Genomic DNA, 25,139 nt, shown 5'->3' on the forward strand with positions numbered 1-25,139 from the left:
CATAAAACCAATAACAGTTAGAGCAGATTTACTCAAGTGTCCTTGAAAATTTACAGCTCAAGGACAGGTGTCAAATGTCTGTTTTTGCCTTTGCTCTCAAGTAATTGTAATTGTTGCCACAAATACAATTTTGAATCCTTCCCAACTGCCAAAAGTATGTATAATACATATAAGTCCATATGACGTGATGCCGAGTGCTATTTGGCACTGAAGCAAGGGGTGGAATAGACAATCTGAAGAGACCCAGTGAACAATCCCCTTCCCCTTTTCCACCTCTTTTTTAAACAAACCCTGGTGAAGTTGGTAAAGCAACATAAATTATCCAAATAAACATTTTACTGTGAAACTACATAGAAAATAAACAACCTTCTCTATCCCTTTCTTCTTATCTGCACTTAAATTAATGCCCTTTGAAGTAAAGCAAGAATTGGCTATTTATACAATGTGGTAAGCACCGGGTGTATTAAATTTGTAAAAGGGAAAAACATGAACATCCTTTCAAAGTTATATCCATTGAAGGGCACTTTCCAAGGATAGGCAGTATTCACTTTCCACATTTCTGTGTTATTGTCAAAAAGCAGTAACCAAGAGGAAGTATTGAGGAGTGTAGCATTTTGTCACCAAGTGCATGGATGAAAGGAAAGCCAGTTACAACACCCCCCCCCCCCCCCACAAAGGATGATCCTATGATTCTGCTGTTGTTGTATAAGCCTTATTCAATATGGTACTCTTCAGATGGTACTCCTGCATTATAAGTCAATATAAATATGAATCTTGAGCTCCTTCAATATGTATTAGGAACATTATAAATAAACCAACCAACCAGAAGAACATTTCAGTACTCCACTATGGTCTCAGCAGGACATACCACAGTGCATGAAATGCACTATGTGCAACCCATAATGGGCCATGATGCTTGACAGTCTCCTAAGATAACTAAATGAGCAACCTAAAATACATTGAAAAACAGAAGTTCATTGGTACACTGATAACATTTTTAAAAAGGCTTACTCAATGTAGAGAGCAAGAAGGCCACTGGTTCCATCTACTTATCCAGGGAGGTATGTACACTTCGATGATGAGTTCCACATAATGAGTATATATCAAAACCCCAAAGTCCACAACTTGCCCTTAAGTCACATTTTAAAGTTATTCCATTTTCACAATAAATCCTGAATTCTAATAATGGCAAAATAAGCTTATGTTCCAGTGATTTTTGCCTAATATTTATTATTTATTTATTTCCAGAATTTATACCCCGCCCTTCTCACCCGGGGGGACTCAGGGCGGCTTACACAGTTGGCAACATTTAATGCCAAGAACATAATAATAAAACAAAAAACAGTACATATAATCAATTAAAACTATAAAAATACATCATTAAAATACATTATAAAAATTAAAACATAAGTAAATTAGATCCATTTGTCTAATACTGCATTTTGTTTGAAAAACAAGTTCTCACACATAATCTCTGGCTCTAGAGATATAAAATGTATTTTGTGAAAAGAATATATTTTACACAAAAAACATGCTTTTGCAAAAGAATATAATTTAAATGCTGTAAAACAATGTTTCCGGAAAGTTTTCTTTAATCTAAAAGAAAATGCAGTGGTGGCGCAATGAGTTAAACTCTTGTGCCGGCTTTGACTGCTGACCTGAAGGTTCGGTTGCTGACCTGAAAGTTGCCGGTTCGAATCTGCGAGATGGGGTGAGCTTCCGTCTGTCATCTCTAGTTTGCGGGGACATGAAAGAAGCCTCCCAGCAGGATAGTAACACATCTGGGATTCCCCTGGGCAACGTCTGAAGATGGCCAATTCTCTCACAACAGAAGCGACTTGCAGTATGTTCTCAAGTCACTTCTGACACGATAAAAAATGCAAAATGAGCATTTTATGCAAAACCCTCTATATTCCATATTCTTGAAAAGTTTTTTATGCAAAAACATGAGCTTTGTAATATATTGTATATATCTACATTTCTGCGTACAATAATTCTCTGAAAATGGGGAAATGCTGGCACAAAGTGCATACATTTCTCATCATTATTCTTCCCGACTGGGTTTCCCTAGACAGTAAATCCATGTTTTGCTTGGGAAATGATTAATGGCAAATGTTAATTCCATTCCTAATGAGATATTGAGTGCCTAAGATCAAACTACACCGAATGATCATGTACCTGCAGCATACAGGCCCCAGCATGTATTCACAGATTTAAAAACAGACTAAAAAGTTAGAAAAGCTGGAGGCATGATAAAATAACAGTCTTGACTGCTTCTAGGAAGCCTATTAATAATATGCCGGGAAGCCTATTAATGACATGCTTCATTTTCATTGTCTCATATACTCGCCAATCTAACCTTTCAGAGTGATGTAATATGCAGCAGAGTGTCTACTGAATATCTCAAAATATCCTTTATTTCAGTGTTGTTTATGGACTGGACAGTCAGTAAGAACCATCTGACTTTTTAGTTTTCTGTTCACAGATGAACTCCCGATAGCCTATTGGCAAGAGATGCCTTTGCCTTCCTTTTTATGGAGACTTCAGATCCTAGATTTGTGGGTAGTGGCCACATGTTGATTCTACCATCAGAGCACTTCATAAGGCTAAAGGTAGAGCATGAATTACATTTTTCTTCACTTTACCTTCATCTCTTCTGATGACCTTGTAGTGAAGTAATGGCCCTGGTTTTGGTGCACTGTAGGCACTTCCTACTACAAGGGGTGGATGTCAAATTCAACCTTTCTCTCCAGATACATGAATGATAGGCAACCAGAAGGGGCAAGTACATCACCAGTGGAAATCTGCTCAGATAACAGAATAGCCAAAGATAAAATACCCCCAAATACAGCCACTTGAAAAATGAGCATGGCTGACTTTGATGCATGGCAGAGAAAATACCTTAAAGTCATGAGGCTTGCAGCCAAAGCTCAGCCATGAGAAAAAGCAATACACTGAGAGCGTATATCAAAAGTTGCAGACCTCTGGTCAGGTTTTACATGCATCTACTACAGAAGATGAGCAAAGTAACCATGAGAAAGAAGGATAATGCTGCTTGAAGCTTCTCTGTGTAAGCTGTTTTGATAAAAAACAAAACAAAAAACAAAGCAGCTGGCAGCACAACAGCCAGAGTAATGCATGAGGAGTAATTTTTGCAACTGCAAGCTTAATAGCAATAGCAAATGGAACCAACTGATGATAATAAGAAAATGCTACAAATTCAAACCCTGTCTGAATCTCACAAAGGCAAGTCTTCACCTTTTGATCCATTCTGAGCCATGATTATTTGCCTTAATACCACGTCTGTTCAGAACTTCCTTCATGAACTCAATCTAATTTTAATCCCACCTAGAGCTGATTTATTGAAATGAACAGACTTATTCATTATAACGTACCAATGCCCCACTCTTTCCAAAAGATCTATAGAAGAGTTCATCTGAATAGGTAAAGGTTTTCTCCTGACATTAAGTCTAGTCATGTCCAACTCTGGGGGTTGGTGCTCATCTCCATTTCTAAGCCAAAGAGCCGGCGTTGCCCATAGACACCTCCAAGGTCATGTGGTCAGCATGACTGCATGGAGCGCCGTTCCCTTCCCGCCGGAGCAGTACCTATTGATCTACTCACATTTCCATGCTTTTGAACTGCTATGTTGGCAGAAGCTGGAGTTAACAGCGGGAGCTCACCCCTCTCCCCGAATTTGAACCTGCGACCTTTCAATCAGCAAGTTCAGCAGCTCAGTGGTTTAATCCACTGCTTCACTGGGGGATCTGTTCATCTGAATATTCCTGTCTTATGGAAGTGATTATATTTTTCACCACACAATGCCCATCAGCATTGATCATTTACACAGTTTAAAACTAACTTTGAACTGTGGCAACTAGACAACGAACAGCCACAAAAGTATGTGCAAGTAAATCCTTAATGCAGTTTAGTGCTCTGTGGTTTGTGTAATCACCATCCAGGCCTCCAACTCGTTCCAGGATTTCCTACGTGATCGTAAGAAAACAGCAAGCTACTTTCTTCAAATCTGGTTTGGAACTGGCTTAAGAGGTCAGTACAGATGGGTCCATAGTTACTGTTGTTACAGTTCATGTTCAGTACTGTGGGACCTGGGCAGAGAATGATTACATCTGGCCAAGATTCAATGGGGTTATTTTGCTGATGGAATTTCTTCTGTCTCTCCTTCCTCCATATCCTGCTGTAGTATCAAAATTAGCTCTGGAAGGACAGGAAAAATTATCAATCACGTTTCCTCCCCACATATGTCAGACAGGGCTACTAGAGGTAAGGAAGGGCAATAAAAGTCCATCATACTAGTAACTGAATTGGATTTAGAGCAATTATTGTTACTTCTGCAAATTGAGTGTGTGTAAGGCAAGAATATAATGGAAAGAGAAGAGAGCCAAGATATACCTGATGAGGAATGGACCAGTGATGTGCTGGTATCCCCTTCCAACTATACAGCTCTTTTAGTCCATAATCACAGAATGGTTGATGATCAAATGGAGAAGAAACATGAATACTCATTTCTACATTATATTACAGGAGTTTGCAGAACACCAAGATTATGCTGAAGTGCTCTATGAATTTGATGAATATTATTATACAAGTAACACAAAGACACATACACACAACACATCAAGAATAATAATTAGTTTGATACTGAATATTCACCTTAAACTTAAGCCCAAACCGTTTTAATTTGCAACAATCCCAGGATTACTTGCAGAAATCTGAGGTAAACCCAGAGACAGGTTGTTTTTATGTGAAATGTTACCTTTTCTATCATTCCAAAGAATCTACATGACAACAATATGGAAAGAAGGTAAGCAGACAGACATATGGGGAAAACAGAACACATCTTTCTGTCATCTCCTTCCAACTAAGATTTATCATATAAAATTAAAAAAGGCCTAGCAGAACAAAAGAATTTGAGTTGAAGATGAAGCAGCTGGCTCCCTCTGAGGCACAAGTGGCCTTATTCAGACAGAGGGAAAGGGTTTACAAAGGGGAAAAAATCCAAAATGAAAAGGCACCACTGCAACCCTGAATGATAAGCAGCTGCAAGGCAAAGTAAGCCTGATGGTGTGAAAGTGTCTTTGTGGGAAAATTACCACTGAGAAAGGATAAACATGCCCTTCGAGTCCTCTACCTGCCATGTTTGCTTGACTGCTCCCAAGAGTCTGCAGGATAAGCTGGAGCTCTCTTACGGCCGCTGCAGCTTCTTCCCCACAGCACATATCAGGCTCCATGACAACCTCCATGAGGCCAACTCCTATCAGAGAGAGAAGGCGTGAGGCAAAAGGTTTTCCAACAGTGGGTTTTGATCTCAACATAAACATCCTAACATAACATTTTAGCATGCATGAAAGTGCCCAGCCTTTGAGTGAGGAAAACTTGGAGCCCATTTATTATCATGCAATCACTGTCAAAATGGTCATATCTGCAAAACAGTTACATAGAAACTCATCTCTTCCTATTGCCAAGAGGGAAGCTCTATCTAATTATGCTCTTCGAGGTAGGGCTGTTCACTCACAAGTCATTATTGTGGGCTGACCTGTGTGTTTAGTATTAAAAGTGGGACAGGAACAACTCTGGATGTTAGAAAGCAGCAGATACCAATAGGCAGAAAGTACTTAATTTTTCCTTGGTGAGTCTACTGCTTGTTCATCCAGACGCCTTTCCTCACTTGGGATGCTATACACACATTAATACTGGAGCAGAGATTTTATGTTTAGGGTCTGCACCTGGAATGAAGAAAGTTTGGCTTTCGGGATATATTGGCTCACAGCTCACATAAAAACTACTCAGCACAACCAATCGTTGGAGATTACAGAAGCTATAGTGAAAAACACTGGAAGGCTAATAGTTCTCCTCTGTTTATGTAGGCCATAGTGGGCTATAGGCTAAATACATTTTTTTGCAGCCACTTGCACATTTCAGTTGAATTCCTGGCTAAAACATTCTTCTGAAAGCAATCAGGCTTGGGATCTGGCTGCCTAAGAAACTGCCTATTTTGTTATAAACCTGTCCAGATCTCAAATATTGCCAGAAGAGAATAGCATCCCCATGGAGGCCCATATCACAGGCACATAGGAGGACATTTTCCTAGATTATGGAAGGCGCTTCCCATAGAGTTGCAACCAAGTCTGTAGGTACGAATAGTCTTTTCTTGAAACTGGTCTTTTGTTGTGATTATTTTCATAGTTTTAACAAATCACATCATTCAATGGTTTCATTGCCTAATTTGTTTTCAATAATGTTTAGTGGACAGGCAGGACATAAACAAGTCCATTTATCTAGGAAACCTGGCTAAATTGGAAACGCCTGGCATGCACATATGTGGAGATCCAATCACCAATCTACCTCTGAAGAAAATGGCAAATGAAGAACAGAATTGACAATCAGGCTGTCCAGCCTTGTGTAAGTTGCCAAACATGTAGATCAGCTGGCAGAGAGGCTACATTTATTTTGAACCCTTAATCAAGACAAATTCTTGAAAATCACTGTCCAGTAACTTACTCAGGAGCTACAGGAAACATATTTTCTTATTTAAATATGATACAAATATTTGGACCAGAAATTGTCCCAAATCTACCTGCTCTGTTCAAATCAATCAGCGTCTGGTTTCTTAAATCATCATGAAGGCTCTTTCCACTATCTTGCTCCAACTGTATCTGCTTGATCCTCACGGTCCTGGTTATCACTTCACTCTGGTTCTTCCCTACACAGAAGCTGTATGACAATGTTCCATTCACAGCAATGGGGAGCCTCTGTTGGGTGATCTGGTAGCCAGCCTGCATTTAGAAGTTTAACCATCAGCTGTAATCGACTACTTTAAAACCTACACTTATCATTTCCTTTTCCAACAGATGGCCCTTTCTTTTTAGCAATTATTAATTATTGGATTCATATGATGCACATAATAAGTTCAGTGTAATCTTTCTACTTAAGATGAGTTCTTTGTCATTCCATGTTGAAATGATTGCTTGCTTTTAAAAAAAAATCCGATGAGGAACAGTAAGCAACACGAATTCCATTTTCTATCTGAAGCTCTGTTTTTCATATTAAACCATCCAAAGATCCCTAAACTCACATTTATCTTGTCTAAACTAGGCATCTCATTATAGGTTCTTACAATAATGCAGCTCAGGGCAGCTCCGCATATTATGAGGGAACTACATAGGGAGAAATGACTCACAAAGGCAGGACAAAAGTGGTTAGTGGAAGAATTAAATACCGACACTCCCCTGGAAATAGCCTCTATCCTGCATTAGTGTAAGAAGGCAGTGAAGCCATTACATTTCCTTTATAAAGAAACTGGACATTTTGTACATACTGCATGAGAAAAGGAAAATGGTTTAGACTGCCTGAATTTAGAATAACAGAGTTGGAAGGCCATCTGGTCCAATGCTCTTCCAGTGAAGAAAACACCCTCCATAGATGTTCCTCTTGCCTTTGCCTTTAAACTAATCATAAATAAGAATTAGCCACCTTCTGAGACAATCTGTTCCAGTGTCAAACAGCTGATATCACCTTGTGAATAGTTACGCCTTGTAATTTGCATTGTAATTTGTTGGGTCTTACCAACAACAAATATATTTGCTTTATCATTTGTATGTCAGTTCTTCAAATATTTAAAGATGTCCATCATATCGCGTTTTAATCATTTCCTTCTTAGGCCTAACAAATCATGGTAGATATGACTTTGTTATGGTATACTCCTTTATTAGTTTTTCACTTGGCTGAGCCTTGGCACTGAAAATGGGTTCAGAGGATTAATTATCATGAGCCTCTGTTGAAATGAAGGCTTGTATTCTTAGAGGAAAACTCCAGACCTAAGTGAATGGCTTAGCAGTTCCACTATTCTGGGATGAATCATGAGCAAATGTTACTAAGAAGCTCAGCTTTGATGTATACACGTAACTTGTATTTTCTTAGCATTACCCTGTCTAATCCAGGAGCTCTATGGGCGAGAATTTCATGGCAGCTATGATACTGATGTAAACACGCTAGGCTACCCACCTTTGTTTTATCTGAAGCCTGTGACTCAGGCGTGAATCCTATCAATAATCCTCACTGGAGCAGACCCTTAATCAGCACTTGTGTGGCTTATTCTAGGCAGAGGCAATCAATAGGATTCAGGCCTCAGCATGCCTTCAACCCTAACTGAAGCAAAAACAAGTCGCACTAAAGAAAGATATAAAAGTCCAGATATATAGCCTTTCTGACTATCAGGGCAGTATCTGATAGTTTAAGTTGAGGGCTTATAGTGGTGAACCTAAAGCTTTGATGGGAAACATGGTCTGATCCAAAGTGTCATCCCTTCTTAAGAAATTACCAGGTTCCATCATCTATAGTCAAGCTATTGGTCTCTTGACTCCATCTTATGTTTGTCCAAAACTGTTGTCCTTTTATCTGATGTCTAGCTGCCTTTAAGTTCAGGGACTCAATGCAGTCTTTTATGGGATCTAATATGGGAAGACTGTATGTCTACAACTCAAGAAATTATCCAAGGTTTGTTTGGACCGTATCCTACTCTTCATGGTTAGCACCCTCTTGGACCTACTCAAATGTCTAGTCCACATTTCTAGAGCTACAACTTGAGAAAACCTAAATGAGCATCATTATACTTTTGTTATGTTACAGGTAGCATTGTTCTTTCTAATGTGTAATTTCAACCAAGCTTCTCTGCATAAGATTTCTATAAGATTATAAGATGCTTTTGATCTTTTAGAAGGAAATGGGAGATACAGAAGCAGTAGAAACATACAACACTTGTTAGGAGTGTTGAGTTACACTGGCTTTTGAAGACATTTTGTTCCATTTCTGGTACATAGCTTTAATCTTCTTTATTTTAAAAAAGCTTTTAGTATCTTTAGCAAATCAATTACGGTTTCAAACAGAAATGCACACTTCTTATTTCAATTTTAAAATAATAAAACCTTACTTTGTAATGGATTTGAATGGACTTCACTTCGTCAAACGTACTGAGGCAAAGCTTGATTCCAAAGGAGGTCTGGTCTTAATGCAAATAATTTGTAACACCCAGGAATGGAAGCTGTAAATCTACTACTGTACCTTTTCACTTTAGAGATTAGTGGCTTTGAAGAACTCTTTGGGCCCCAGAAATAACCAGAGCAAATGGACGTGATGCCTGTGTGTATGTGTTTCTAATACATTAATTTTAAGATAGATCAATAGCAGGCAATTTTGTCTCAACCTCATCAGACAATTAGTTGGTAACAGAGGAAGTCTGGCCCTCACTGTACCTTCTCCCAATTCAATTACCGAGAGACACTGGAAACATGAGGCACAGCGCTGGAGTCAGCAATCAGAACAATCACCTTCAATCAGCAAGAGCCGGACTACAGACATCTATTCATCAACACACCGTGCCTCATCCAGCTTGGACGGACAAAACAATAGCAAAGAACAAAAAACCATCTTTTCTCCCAGCCTGTTTTCCCATCCATTCTTCAAGCTTGCCTCTCTACCAGTTTGCTAAGGGACAAAGCTTGATGTATACTCACAGGCAGATCTGCATAGAAATAGTGCTTCCTATCAAACAAGGACTTCTTGTTTATGGTGCAGTTCAGCGCGAGGCCCGTCACTATGGCTGCTTCTACACACCTCCTGTTGAGAACCTAAGGAAACACGATGTGGCATTTTGCTAAGATACCAGGGTTTAAACAAATGCCTGCCTGGCACACTGTCTTTTAAAGAAGTCAGATTCCCTTTTGCTTGTCATCAAGAAGAATTATCTCTTTCCTTTTGCGTGGGAGACTCAAGCTTCACAGTTAGAATCTGAATTCTTCATGCTCAAGGATATCTTCCTGTACAGTGACAGGGGGAGGACCTGAAGTATCTCTTGCTCAGGAACAAACATATGCTTTGAACATATGACAGAATGTAGACTTAAGCCTTGACACCCTCCATTTAAGGGCTGTTTTTCTACATTAAGATTGAAAATGTTGAAAAGTTAATTTTTACCCACTGTGAGCAACAGTGTAGGCCGATCACTGAGCCATTTCAGCAGGATAATTTCTGAACTCACTTATGAACAAAGGTTTTGGTATCTCACATTCCTATTAATTAAATTGTTTGGTGGATGACAGTGACTGATACATGGATAACTTATTAATTTCTGGATGCTGTGTATGATGGCTGAATGTGAAAAGGAAAGAAAAGAGACTTTGCTGTCACAATAACTTCCTAGGCACTTTTGTTACAAATCATCCTCACCATCATATATATAGGTCTTTCTGTACACTATCCCATTTATCTTAGCAAACACCCTATAAAGGAGACAAGAATTAGTCTACTGCACTGCTTTGTATAGGGAAAGAGTTGCTATTGAACTGGAACTCCCACTATCCCTCATCACTGACAATATGCTGGTTCAAACAGCTAAGCATTGTAGATCAAAAACATCTGGAAGGCCATAACTGCCCACCTTTGCTGTAGTCTTCAACCCCACAGAAAGCCCCTTCATTCAAGAAAATTGTCTCATTTTCTTCCAAGTACATTGCTGCTCTCCCATTTGCAAACATTTATGTTTTGCTTTCAATAAGATGAAAAAATAAAACAACATTCTTAAATTAAATAATAGACATGGCTGACATTTTCTTTCTCCCATTCCAGCTGATCCAATATATTGAGAGAGGAAAAAAAGAATAAGATATTGTCTAAACATCTTTCATTTTTATAAAAACAATTATTTGATCTTTAAAATATAGGTAGACAACATGTCAACTCTAGACTCCTTGAATCAACCCTCTCCTGGCCAAAAAATGGCAAATTGTCTTATTTGGAAACATATAGGAATCACAATTCACCTTTGAAATAGATTAACACCTCCTCCCACAATAAGGCTTTATATGCAAATAAATGAATTCACTTAAAAATTGAAATGTACTTCAGCTCAATTCTGATTTTGTTGCTTTTTTCTGAGATCTGGCATATTGGGGAGACTGTGTAGCTTTCAGTAGCTCACAGGGGCAGAACACATTGAACTTCAGACCCACTACAGTTTATATCCCCTGACATGAAATAAGGACAAGGAAGTATTGGCTGTTTTCACAGAAAAATAGGTAACATCTCATTCCTGATTTTAGCTGCAAGGATGTCTTGTGAGTATTGAAGAGGCTGAATACCAGCCCCAATCTCTAGGCTCTCTACAATTGCTGGAGGCTTTAATAATTGTTCCAGAATGAGATCGCATGAAAGATCATCCCATGTAGGCTGCAAACAATTTATTTGCTCGTGCTTCCTGCACTGTTTACTTTTGTGGTGTGGACTTTTTATGATACAGTGTTTCAAAATGTTGGGACTAAATTCCAAAGCAGCATATTTCACAATGGCAGCAAGTTACAATTACACAAAAAGTTAAAAACAGTTTAACGAGCTACCAAGCTTTTTGAACCATTTTGAGCCAGAAACAAATTTTTAAAAACCGCTGCAAATGGAAAAAAATTCATTGAGCCTTATGTTGCGAATGACTGTGCTGAGGGGCTGTTTGTACGTTAGGAGAGGCATCTAGCGGTAATATTTTGAAATCCCATGCTCCACGCTTTCAAGTGGTAAGAGTTTGTGGTTACAGAGATACAGCAATTACAAATTGGATCCATCTTTTTACTTATGGACTGTAACAAATGAAAATAATTTCCCTTGAAACTGGATGAGTTCTGTATTTTAATGGCTAAACTGGTAAGAATCTAACAGATTACCATTGACCAACTGGACACAGTTTTTGGATGGCACAGTGCAGGAAGAAACACATCTTCACTGGGGTAATTGTCAAGCTTCATGTCTGCTTTTGATTGGGTTTTGGTAATTATTTTTCATGACCTGGCATTTATTTATTTATTTACATCACTTTTACCCCACCCTTCTCACCCGTAGGGACTCAGGGTGGCTTACAACAGTCAGCAATTTACATTGCCCAGAACACATTCAATAAAACAATAACAAAATCAATAAACATCACAACAATACCACATCAATTAAAAACTATTAAACTCTATTAAAACATGAATTATAAATTTTTAAAATGCATATGTAGTTAGATTCGTCCACTGACACCTTTCACGTACGCCTTGATTCAAGCCATATCACCTCAGATATTTACTCCTCGAACGCTTGAGCACATAGCTCAAACATAAGTGTTTGTTATGATTATGTAGCTCTGCGTTTTGAGCTGTTTTGGATACATTGATGTGGGGAAGTGGCACACGAATTAAAGCAATACAATAAATATGTAGAAAATTATGCCACCGTTTAATTTTAAAAAGTTGGTATTTGACCTGAAATTCCAATTCTGCCGTTTTGACTTCCATCCATTGCCTGAGCTCTGATATCACAGAAGTGAAGCCATAGGCAACTATGGCAGCTATGATACTTATAACTGTCCAAGGCTATAGTGACACCACACCTCCATATTGCTAGATACCACTTTCAGTCCCTAGGGTAGGCAATGTGGCCCACCAAGTGTGGCTGGTCAGGATGAGCCAGAAAAGTCAGTGGCAAGCGATAATAGGAATCCCAATCCAATATCTAAAGGGTCATATTTGCTCCTCTATTCCTAGTTTGTGAATACTTGCTATGTATTGTCCATTTTATAAGGAATCTTGCAAAAAACGCTTGTTTCTCCATGTCAGTGTTCAATCCTCTGGAACAGATAAGCTCACTCAACTTGCAATAAACAAGTGAAATATCCTGTCAAAACTTGACGTTTTTTCTCACTCCCATTCTAGCAGATGTCAATTTATGGAGGCAACAATCTTACTTTTCAGTATTCTCAGGACTCACAGGGGAGAAAAAGTTGTGTTGATGTTTGAAAATGTTGAAAATCAAGACTTCCAAAGCAACTCTAAAAACATATGGATTTGGCTGTTTATTTCCAAATGAATCACTGTAATGTTTGTTCAGGATAATTTGATAAGCTTGAGTAGTATTTAAATTTTGTTTAAAGTTTTGTTCTGGGAAGACTGTGAAGGGTAACTTTTGGGGGAAGGAGCACTTCTCTATGTGTTGTGCTGTTTATACTTGTTCTTCTTTTTAATGGTTATGCATTCAATTGATTTCCATTTTATTAATAATTTTACTGTATTTATTTCTATGAAGTAATTTTTTGAAACTGTAACTGCATTAACTTTTGTAACTTGCCTCAAGTTTCTAAATGAAAAAAGACGTAAGATGGCAATGACACTACTATTCTCATAATGGATCCAAAATTGATCAAATTAAAACTTAATCCAGACAAGAAAAGAGTTACTGTATATACTCGAGTATAAAACAACCCGAATATTAGCCGAGGCACCTAATTTTACCAAAATAAAACTGGGAAAACATATTGACTCAAGTATAAAACGAGGGTGGGAAATATGGCAGCTACTGGTAAATTTCAAAAATAAAAATAGACACCAATAAAATTACATTAATTGAGGTATCCGTAAGTTAAACCTTTTTGAATATTTACATAAAATTGTAATTTAAGGTAAGACTGTCCAACTCTGATTATCTATATACTCGAGTATAAGCTGACCCGAATATAACCCGGCCAACTTGGGTTCCTTTCATTTTACCCATTGTAGATTGCAAATCATCACAAGAACTTAGGAACACCATCTAAACTTTGGTGAAACAGCTTTTAACATAATCGTAACAATGCACTTCCTACTCAAACTTATCCTTTATCTCAAAACTGTTGTAATTTACAAGTTATGAAATATGGGCTGTGCTATTTATACAATGTTTTAAGTGCCACTTTAAGGGATATTGAGAGGGTTTACAATATTTTATTCTTCCTGTTGAAAAAATAATTAAATAATTAGGTAGAGAACCAACCTCAACGCAAAATGCAGCTGCTTTGAGAATTGGTCAGTAATAGGTGGATGGATCACTTGGCCACTATATTATACTAGCATCACTCATTACCAGAGTATTCAGTTAAAGGCATTGCACTTGGAAGTCCTAATGATTTTGTTCTAGGGCTGAATCTGAAGGACCTACCTTTCTCCTGAAATTAATGTCAGACTGGCAAGCAGGAGGGTCTTCTTATCGGTGCCCCTGCCATATTTATGGCAAACTGCCCAAACCAAGCCTATTATTGGTATTCAAGCAGGACTAGATAGATTTTTATGTTCCTGGGACAATATTTCTGTCATTAAGACCCACTGTTGGGCGCACAAGACAAATTATGTAAAAATTATCATCGAGATCAAAACAGGATATGGCAAACATCCACTTCCAGTTTCATACTGGAGGGTGGGGTTGGCAGAGGAGTTGCTGCAAAGTCACTTCTGGAGGCTTTCAGGAATAGAAAATGAGCTGCAGTTGTTGCTAATTTTTTGGCAAAACATTTTCAGGGGACCCAAAATAAAAACATCTTATTAAAAACACGTGGCATGTGGTTCACACTCTGACCATTCCTGCCTTTAATGTTGTTCACCTATTTAAAATAATTTATGGGGTGCTGTTATTAATGTTGTGCAGAAAGGTTTTGTCAGCTGTGACTGTTTTGGCTTATCTTTCTCTTTATCATTTTTCAAAATCACGTTGAATGACAAATTGTAAATGTGGTCAGAACTGTCACAGTCTCACAGGAAGGATCTGAGATAGTAAACTTCTTTAAGAAATGCTGGGGGCGGGGGGGGAGGAATTACTGCAATTTCACAAGTAATCTCCTCTTCCAGCTCATGCGTTTCCTTTCATCTTCCCTTCTACAGCGACCTTCTGAGTGGAGGACAAAAGAAGTGTTTTCTAGGACACAATTAGCAATGCACAGCTCAGCTCTAGTTGTTATCTAGGTCTTATGCATGCACATATACCGCAGAGCGTGGAAAGTGAAATAGGAAATAACAGTACAACAAGAAGTTTACTTTTGCTTAGGAATGAGCAATGTGTGTTTCTTAGATACCACAAGCTGGTCAGGAAATATGGCACACTGTTCCAGATCTTATTATTTGTAAGGGATTTATTAGAGAGAACATGCATCTATCCCTACCTCCTACTCTATCTCACCTTCAAAAGAGCGTCATGGATTTTGCCTTGTATTTTTAATCCTCTGAAAAATCCAAGCTCTGGCTAAGGGATGCAAGCATATATTTCAGACATTTTAGCCAGAATACCATTAAACCTTTAGTGTAATTACTGTGACTGTTTATTATATATTTCAGAAAAACAGCTAGGACTAAAATAAAGAGTTCATAACATTCAAGAGAAATGTTTACTGGAGGCAGAATAGACCCAATTAGTCCTAACTTGAAAACCAAAACGACAGACTAAAAATAATGATAAAAACTAAATTGTTTAAGTGTCAAAATATTAATTTTAGATGCGGCAAATGTTTCTACTTTCAGCAGGTAGTTTTCCCTTCTAAACATTAAAAACAATCATTATTATGGCCTCAAGAGCCTTTTAGGTCTTTGCTGGGCATTGGAATGTCATCTAATTATACCTCCATTGAGTTAGATATACGTACAAATCTATTCAAAAGAAGCTACATTCAACTCACTAGAATTTATTAGGCAAATAATGCATTGTGTTGCTGTGGTTCGTATGTTGGACTAGAAGGATTCAAACCATTATTCAGCCACATGACTTGCCCAGGATCACCAACTGGGTGATCCTGGGCAAATCACACTTTCTTTGCCTAAGAAGGAGGCAATGGTAAAGCTCTTCTGAATAAATCTTGCAATGAAATTCTATGATATTGTTGATGTTATAGCAACTTGAAAGTGCGGGATTACAATCCTAGTCAACATCTAGTTGCTTCTGCTGATGGAATATTTCCATTAGCAGAACCTGGAAGAAATCTGCTCTTCCCCTGCAGCATTCATGCACTCTTGTTCCATGATGGAAAATCTTCAGACCCAATTTATGGACAGCATGAAGGACTACAGATTGGAGGAGGGCAAATGTGGTCCCTATCTTCAAGAAGAGAAAAAAGAACGACTCAAACAATTACCATCCGGTCAGCCTCACGTCGATACCAGGCAAGATTCTGGAAAAGATCATTGAGGAAGTGGTCTGCAAACACTTAGAAACAAATGCAGTCATTGCTAATAGTCAACACGGATTTACCTAAAACAAGTCATGCCAGACTAATCTGATCTCTTTTTTTGATAGAGTTACGAGTTGGGTTGATACAGGGAATGCCGTGGATGTAGCGTACCTAGATTTCAGTAAGGCCTTCGACAAAGTCCCTCATAACCTTCTGGCCAACAAACTAGTAAAATGTGGGCTAGACAAAACTACGGTTAGGTGGATCTGTAATTGGCTAAGCGAATGAACCCAAAGGGTGCTCACCAATGCATCGTCTTCATCTTGGAAAGAGTGGAGTGCCACAGGGTTCCATCCTGGGCCCGGTTCTGTTTAGCATCTTTATTAACGATTTAGACAAAGGGTTAGAAGGCATGATCATCAAGTTTGCAGATGACACCAAACTGGGAGGGATAGCCAACACTCCAGAAGAAAGGAGCAGAATTCAAAACGATCTTAACAGACTAGAGAGATGGGATGAAACTAATAAAATGAAGTTCAACAGGGACAAATGCAAGATACTTCACTTCGGCAGAAAAAATGGAATGCAAAGATACAGAATGGGGGACTCCTGGCTCAACAGCAGTACGTGTGAAAAAGATTTTTGAAGTCCTTGTGGACAACAAGTTAAACATCAGCCAGCAATGTGATGCGGCTGCTAAGAAAGCCAACGGGATTTTGGCCTGCATCAATAGGGGTATAGCGTCTAGATCCAGGGAAGCCATGCTACCCCTCTATTCTGCCTTGGTCCCATTCTGGGCATCGCAGTTGAAGGGAGATGTTGACAAGTTGGAATGTGTCCAGAGGAGGGCAACTAAAATGATCAAAGGTCTGGAGAACAAGCCCTATGAGGAGTGGCTTAAAGAACTAGGCATGTTTAGCCTGCAAAAGAGAAGGCTAAGAGGAGACATGATAGCCATGTACAAATATGTGAGGGGAAGTCATAGGGAGGAGGGAGCAAGCTTGTTTTCTGCTGCCCTGCAGACTAGGACGTGGAACAATGGCTTCAAACTACAGGAAAGGGGATTCCACCTGAACATCAGGAAGAACTTCCTCACTGTTAGAGCTGTTCGGCAGTGGAACTCTCTCCCCGGGCTGTGGTGGAGGCTCCTTCTTTGGAGGCTTTTAAATAGAGGCTGGATGGCCATCTGTCGGGGGTGCTTTGAATGCGATTTCCTGCTTCTTGGCAGGGGGTTAGACTGGATGGCCCATGAGGTCTCTTCCAACTCTACTATTCTATGATTCTATGATTCTATACAGTGAGAATGTGAAGAAGCCCTGCAAAATACCATTAAACTAGTGGTCAGGCATCGCATTCGTTTTATGCCCCAGGACTCTGACACACTATGGTTTTAATCTATGCTTGGAAGTCCACTGGGTGATATTGGGCAAGTTGCACTCTCTACATCAGAGGAAGACAATAGAACAGGGGTGTCAAATTCATCTTTATTAAGGGCCATATCAGTCTTATTGTTGCCTTTAAAGGACCACTTAATCCACAGATGAAAAATTTATGGATACAGAGTGCTAACTATATTTTGACACGATGCCTTGTGTTCTTTAGTTTTTACCCAGTTTGGGTCTCCAGATATTATTGAAGGACAGCTCCCATCACATTTGATTATCTGCCATTTGGACTAAGATAATGGGAATTGCAACCCAATAGCACTTGTGGCTCTGGGGTTGGGGGAAAAATTAAAGGACATTTTAAAGCCAGGCTTCATATCCATAAGCTTGGTATCTAAATTCATACCCAATATCCTGCTGAAGATAATAAACAGCTCCCTTGAGCAAGGAGTCTTTCCAGAGGGATTAAAAGAGGCGGTGGTCTCTCCTCTGCTGAAAAAAATCAGATTTAGATCGTTTGGTTCCCTCCAGCTACTGCCCAGTTTCGAATCTTTCATTTCTGGGCAAGGTGATTGAGAGGGCAGTAGCGGTGCAGCTGCAGCAGTTCCTAGATGACACAGCCGGACTGGATCCTTTCCAGTCTGGCTTCCGTGCGGGGCATGGGACAGAGACTGTATTGGTTTCCATCACGGATCATCTCCGATGCCAGCTTGACCAGGGTGGGTCGGTGCTGCTTGTGTTATTGGATCTCACAGCAGCATTTGACACAGTCGATCACAATCTTCTGACCCACCGCCTTGCCGTTGCTGGAGTTAGGGGGACAGCTTTAAATTGGCTGGCCTCCTTTCTTCACAACTGTGGACAGCGAGTGGAGAGGGGAGGCCTGGTCTCTGAGAGGTCCCCTCTACATTGTGGGGTTCCTCAGGGGGCCATTGTCTCCCCTCTGTTGTTTAACATCTATATGCGACCACTTGCTCAGCTGGTCCGAGATTTCGGGCTCGAGTGTTATCAATATGCTGACGACACTCAGCTTGTGTTAAAGGTGGAGGGCCGACCGGAGTCTGTACCCGACAGTTTTCATCAGTGCCTCGAGGCCATTATTGGATGGTTGCATTCCAGTAGGTTGAGGGTGAATCCAGCAAAGACGGAGATCTTATGGCTGGGCCGACCGAGCAGTGGGGATATCCAGTTGCCAACCCTGGATGGCAAAGTGCTACGTCCGTCTCTACTGGTAAAGAGTCTGGGAGTCCTCTTGGACCCTTCATTGACGATGGAGGCCCAGGTCTCCGCCGTTACCAAAACTGCCTTTTTTCATCTTCGGCAGGCTAGATGGCTAGCCCCCTATCTGTCTAGGGACAACCTGGCTACGGTGATCCAGGCTACAGTCATCTCGAGACTGGATTACTGTAACGCCCTTTACATTGGCCTTCCTGTGTCGGTGATCCAGAAGCTCAAATTGGTGCAAAATGCAGCTGCTCAGCTCCTTGCAGGAGTCCCGATAAGATGCCACATAACACCAATCTTACGGCAGCTGCACTGGTTACCAATTGAGCACCGGATCACTTTCAAAGTGATGGTGCTTACCTTCAAGGCCTTACATGGTCTAGGGCCGATGTACCTGAGGGACCGCCTCACTCCCTACAAATCCCAGAGATCCCTCCGTTCTGAGGACCAAGACCTACTGGAAGTCCCGTTTTAAGACTTTGCATCTAACTGCAACTAGACGCAGAGCCTTTTCAGTAGTGGCGCCATCTCTCTGGAACACCTTGCCAGCTGAAGTTCGTGCCTTGCGGGACTTGTTGGCCTTTCGCAGGGCATGTAGGACACACCTGTTTCGACAGGCTTTTGAGTTCTGTTGATGTTTTAAAAGGTGCTTTTAGGATGTTTTGAGGATGTTTTTAAATATGTTTTTAAGATGTTCTTTAAATTGTTGATTTTAGACGGTTCTTGTAAGCCGCTCCGAGCCCTAGGGGAGTGGCGGCATATAAGTTTGAAAAATAAATAAATAAATAAATATCCTGATTAAACAGAACAAAATGCATCCTTCCATATGTTACTGTATCCCAACTCCCATCAGCTCTAGTCATGATATCTAATGCGGAGGAATACAGAAGTCATAGTCCAGCATCTGGTAGTCCACATAAAATGATATGATGGGACGGATTTGGCCCATGGGTCTTGAGTTGAACACATGTGCAATAGAAGAAATCCTATCTAGAAAACGCATACACTTGCTTAAGTTTTGCTATAAGAAATAACTTGAAGACAACATCATAAAAATTGTTATGAAAGGAAAACTACTGTTTTCATATTTCATTATTTGTAGATCAACTATTTTCCACACACGGTATTTTTGTGTCTATGCATGTATACATATATAGTTGTTTTCAGAGGTCTTTGTGCAGGAATCTGAAGTCACAATTGCTAAAATGCACCATAGATCTTTGGTATGGTTTTCTCTTACTACTTTTACAGACAAATGTGATGAGATGTCTTGTTGGTGGTGGGATCAAAATTCCCATCTGTGGTAACTCGATGGCCTTGCCTCTGCCTTCCTTCTGCCCAGTCAGTAATTTTTATGTAGATGGACTTTTGGTTGTTGCTGAAAGGTCTTTATAAGGGATACTGTTTGTTTGTTTGTGTGTATTGCTATACTGTTCTTAATTTGGTGTCATTTTTAATATTTATTTATTTATTTATTTCAATTATTTATACCCCGCCCTTCTCACCCGAGGGGACTCAGGGAGGCTTACAAGTGGCAATTGCTGCCGTTACACTGATATACAATAAACTAAAATGATTAAAACAGTTAAAACAGTCATAAAATAGTCATAAAATACAATATACAAAGTTTAAAACAATGCAAAGTGCTTATGCCATTCATCCACCAGACGTTATACAAGAGCTGTAATTCAGACCGTGTCGAAGCCAACACATGCTTATTCTTCAAATGCCTGCGTACAGGTCTTCAGTTTTTTTCTGAACCCCAAAAGGGATGGGGCCTGCCGAATGTCACTGGGGAGGGAGTTCCACAGCCGGGGAGCCACCACCGAGAAGGCCCTGTCTCTCGTCCCCACCCGCCGTGCCTGTGAGGCGGGTGGGACCGAGAGCAGGGCCTCTCCAGAAGATCTTAAGGTTCTTGTGGGCTCATAGGGGAAGATACGTTCGGACAGGTAAATTGGACCAGAACCGTTTAGGGCTTTGTAGGCCAAGACCAGCACTTTGAATTGGGCTCGGTAGCATATCGGCAACCAGTGGAGCTGGCTTAACAAGGGAGTAGTATGCTCCCTGTAAGCCACCCCAGTTAACAATCTGGCTGCCGCCCCTTGTACTAATTGGAGCTTCCGGGCCATCTTCAAAGGCAGCCCCACGTAGAGCGCGTTGCAGTAATCCAGCCGGGATGTGACCAGAGCGTGGACCACCGTGGCCAAGTCAGACTTCCCAAGGTACAGGCGCAGCTAGCGCACAAGTCTCAGTTGTGCGAAGGCTCTCCTGGCCACCGCCGAGACCTGGGGTTCCAGGCTCAGCGATGAGTCCAGGAGAACCCCCAGACTGCAAACCTGTGTCTTCAGGGGGAGTGCGACCCCGTCCAACACAGGCTGTAACCCTATACCCTGTTCAGCCTTACGACTGACCAGGAGAACCTCTGTCTTGTCTGGATTCAATTTCAATTTGTTAGCCCTCATCCAGTCCGACACAGCGGCCAGACACCGGTTCAGGACCTGAACAGCCTCCTTAGTGACAGGTGGAAAGGAGTGACAGAGCTGGACATCATCTGCGTACAGATGACACCTCGCCCCGAAACTCCGGATGATCTCTCCCAATGGCTTCATGTATATGTTGAACAACATGGGGGACAGTATTGAACCCTGCGGGACCCCACAAGTCAATGGTTGTGGGGCCAAGCAGGTGTCCCCCAATGACACCATCTGGGATCGACCCTCCAGGAAGGACCGGAGCCACTGCAGAACAGTACCTCCGAGCCCCATCCCAGCAAGGCGCCCCAGAAGGATACCGTGATCGACGGTATCGAAGGCCACTGAGAGGTCCAGCAGGGACACACTCCCCCTGTCCAGCTCGCGGCGTAGATCATCGACTAAGGCGACCAAGGCTGTCTCGGTACCATGCCCCGGCCTGAAACCAGACTGTGCCGGATCTAGAAAATCAGTGTCAACCAAGAATGCCTGGAGTTGCGCGGCCACCACACGTTCCACGACCTTGCCCAGAAAGGGAAGATTGGAAATAGGCCGATAGTTCTCCAATTGAGTGGGGTCCAGTGATGGCTTCTTCAACAGCGGTTTGATCACAGTCAATTTAAGGCTCGCTGGAAATATGCCATCCCGAAGGGAGGCATTCACCACCGCCTTCACCCACTCGGCCAATCCCCCTCTGGCTTCTCTCACCAGCCAGGATGGGCAGGGGTCTAGGATGAATGTGGTAGCCCTCGCCTCTCCAAGCACCTTGTCCACATCCTCGAGCTCAACCAATTGAAAAGAATCCATCAAAATGGGACAAGAAGATGCTCGTGCTACATCCCCGGAGACTGCCGTTAATATGGTGTCAAAGCCAGAACAACTTTGTCCGCAAAAAACCGAGCAAATGCTTCACAGCGGGCTGCCGAGATGTCAGGGATCCCATCTTGAGAGATGGGATTTAACAAACCTCTGACAACCCGAAACAGCTCCGCCGGACGGTTTTTTGCAGACGCAATATTAGCTGCGAAGAAAGCATTCTTTGCAGCATCTATTGCCGTGGCATATGTCCTTAGGTAGGAACACAGCCATGTTTGGTCTGATTCGTTCTGCTTCGAACGCCACACACACTCTAGTTCCCTCTTCTTTCGCTTCATTGCTGCCAACTCCTCGGTGAACCAAGGAGATGGTTTAGCTCGGGTACTCGAGAGGGGACGATCCGGAGCGATAATGTCTATTGCCCTGGCCACCTCCCCATTCCAGAGAGAGACCAGAGCATCGACAGGATCACCAACCGAGGCAGCGGGAAACTCCCCAAGAGCCATCAAGAATCCATCTGGATCCATAAGCCTCCTGGGGCGGACCATTTTAATAGGTCCTCCACCCCTGCGGAGGTTAGGTGGTGCAGTCAGCCTAAACCTGATCAGGTGATGGTCGGTCCATGGCAAAGGGGCGATGGTAAGCTCCTCCACACCGCCACCTTCCTCCCATCCCTGGCAGAAAACCAAGTCTAATGTGTGTCCCACTCTGTGGGTGGGATCAGATACCAATTGGGACATCCCCATGGTTGCCATGGTGGCCATGAAGTCCTGAGCTGCACTAGACAGGATGGTCTCAGCATGGACATTGAAGTCCCCCAGTACCAAAAGCCGCTGGGACTCCAATGCCAGGCCTGAGACCACCCCCGCTAGCTCAGGCAGGGAGACTGTAGTGCAGCGGGGTGGTCGGTACACTAACAGAATACCTAATCTGTCCCGGTCACTCACCCTCAGATGGACACATTCGAACAAGGTTGACTGCGGGATGGGGCACCTGGTCAGGGGGATGGAATCCTTGTAGACCACTGCAACACTGCCTCCCCATCCTCCGGATCTTGGTTGGTGCTGCACAGAGTACCCGGGAGGACAGAGTTGGGTAAGACTGACCCCACCCACCTCATCCAACCAGGTCTCCGTTATGCACGCCAGGTCTGCTTGCTCCTCCAAGATAAGATCTAAATATAACACTGTTTTGTTAACTGTTCTTTTAATATTATGACTGACTTTGACTAACAATGTTCCATTTCAATCAGCATTGTAAGCTGCCTTGGGTCTTATATAAGAACTATGTAGGATATATATCTGTTATAAAAATAAATAAATTACATTAAATAAGCTCACTGTACTTTTCCTGAAGGCTTACTTCATATTTCAAGATCAACAGGGATTTGAACCAGAGAGTGAGAGTAAAATATGTTAAAATATTAATACTAAACGTATGTAGACCTGTATGGCTCTTCACACCAGGACTACCAAACTCTAGCAACCATTATGCAGATACTGTATTTATGATTTGGTGGTAAACCCCTTGCAAATGATACATTCATTACAGGGCCAAAGCCAGTGGTTCTCAACCTGTGGGTCCCCAGATGTTTTGGCCTTCAAGTCCCAGAAATCCTAACAGCTGATAAACTGGTTGGGATTTCTGAGAGTTATAGTCAAAACACCTGGGGACTCACAGGTTGAGAACCACTGGCTTAAGCAAACACATTTTAGCAGTTCTTTGTGTGGCTGCTGTATTATTGACATAGACTCTTGGACTGACAATCTACAAAAAAGAAACAACAAAATGCACTTCTGCACTTTTAAAATAACTAGACCTGGCAACATAGCTCCCCTGCATGTTTAATCTTGGATTTGATAATCTTTTGGACTTGACTTCCAAAATTATAGAATTAGATAAATTAACTAAAAGCATGGCAATTCAATCTAATGTAGATTTCTAACAGCTATCAGATGTTTATTGATTCACTAATCCTCATCACTCTGTTGTTAAAAAGCACCTCTTGCATAATAAAGACCTCAAAATATTGGTGATTGTGGAAAAGAAAAATTCAACAAAAGCAATCCTGCATCATCTACAGAAATTGGAAAAAGAGATGTTATCACTGCTATTCTTCAATGTGTACGCAACTTGTTACATTCAGAGAAAGGTGGGTCAAATATCACATTCCATCCTCAGTTACTTCAAATGAGGTATCATTAATAATCCCATGATGGATTTAAGAAAGTTAATAATGGACTTTTCTGTGTATTTTTATTCTGCCATTGCAAAACTAATTTAAGACATATCACAAAAATACTAAGACTCCTTAAAACAAAGATATTTATAACTAACAGCCAAATAAAATTATTTTCTTTTGCAGTCCAAGCTCATCATGCTTCAGTCACCATTCCCCAGGTGATAGATTAATATTGTAAATTAATTAACTATTGATATGGAACTTCAGGTTCAAAATAATTAAGCAGTTCACTTTCTCAGTTTGACTTTTCCCCAGCTATAAAAAATGGTGGTGTTCACCTGGGACTTGGAAAACTCTCAGTGTTTGACCTTATTGGGAACCCACCACAGTCAAGATGAATTTAATATTGATTTTTAACAATGGGAGTAGATTTAAGTAGGCTAAGCATTATGCATCCATTTCACAAATGGTAATATTGACTACTTAAAACAGGACATCAAGTACGAACTGACTGAAGGACTGTGTTTTTTACTGAGTGACTGGCCACACTCAATTCGTGAAGGACAAAAATGAGGCAGGTGCTTATCTTGTACAAATAATCATTGTTATCCAGTTCTAACATACCATCCTTCCAGATCACATCACCAACACTACCACTGTCTCCTTGGATTTCTACTGCTTACTCTTCAAAATGCTCTCCCAGGATAAAATTGAAAATTCTATACATTTTAACTTTTTATAGCTGGAAAAATGGTTAAACTGCATTTCTACCATATGGCTTAATCAAATATTTTAGTTCAGATTTGCTATCACCAGTGGTAATTGCATCAAGATGGTAGTGCATGCATTGGGAACTTCAAGGCTGGACTTCTGCTATGTGATGTATATTGGGCTACCTCTGTACCAGGTTTGGAAACTTCAATGAGTTCAAAACATGAAAGTCAGATTGGTTATGGGAACAATCTAGGTGTGACCATATCACACCCATATTAAAGTCACTCCACTGGTTGCCAATTAGTTTTCAGATAAAGTACAAAGTGTTGATTTTGACCTTT

General features: G+C 41.0%; 1 protein-coding gene across 2 annotated transcripts in view; it reads right to left on the reverse strand.

Annotated features, from left to right (window-relative positions):
• The window catches only part of gatb (glutamyl-tRNA amidotransferase subunit B), a 68,324-nt gene that overhangs the window by 34,237 nt on the left and 8,948 nt on the right, over window positions 1-25,139 (reverse strand). For both annotated transcript variants that reach the window (XM_062981078.1, XM_008111976.3), the window contains exons 3-5: window positions 9,534-9,647; window positions 6,599-6,797; window positions 5,153-5,275 (exon numbers count right to left, since the gene is read on the reverse strand). In XM_062981078.1, coding sequence (XP_062837148.1) covers window positions 5,153-5,275; window positions 6,599-6,797; window positions 9,534-9,647 — 436 coding nt within the window. The remainder of the gene's footprint in view (window positions 1-5,152; window positions 5,276-6,598; window positions 6,798-9,533; window positions 9,648-25,139) is intronic.

This window comes from Anolis carolinensis, chromosome 5, assembly GCF_035594765.1.
Source record: "Anolis carolinensis isolate JA03-04 chromosome 5, rAnoCar3.1.pri, whole genome shotgun sequence".
NCBI classification, from domain to species: Eukaryota; Metazoa; Chordata; class Lepidosauria; order Squamata; family Dactyloidae; genus Anolis; species Anolis carolinensis.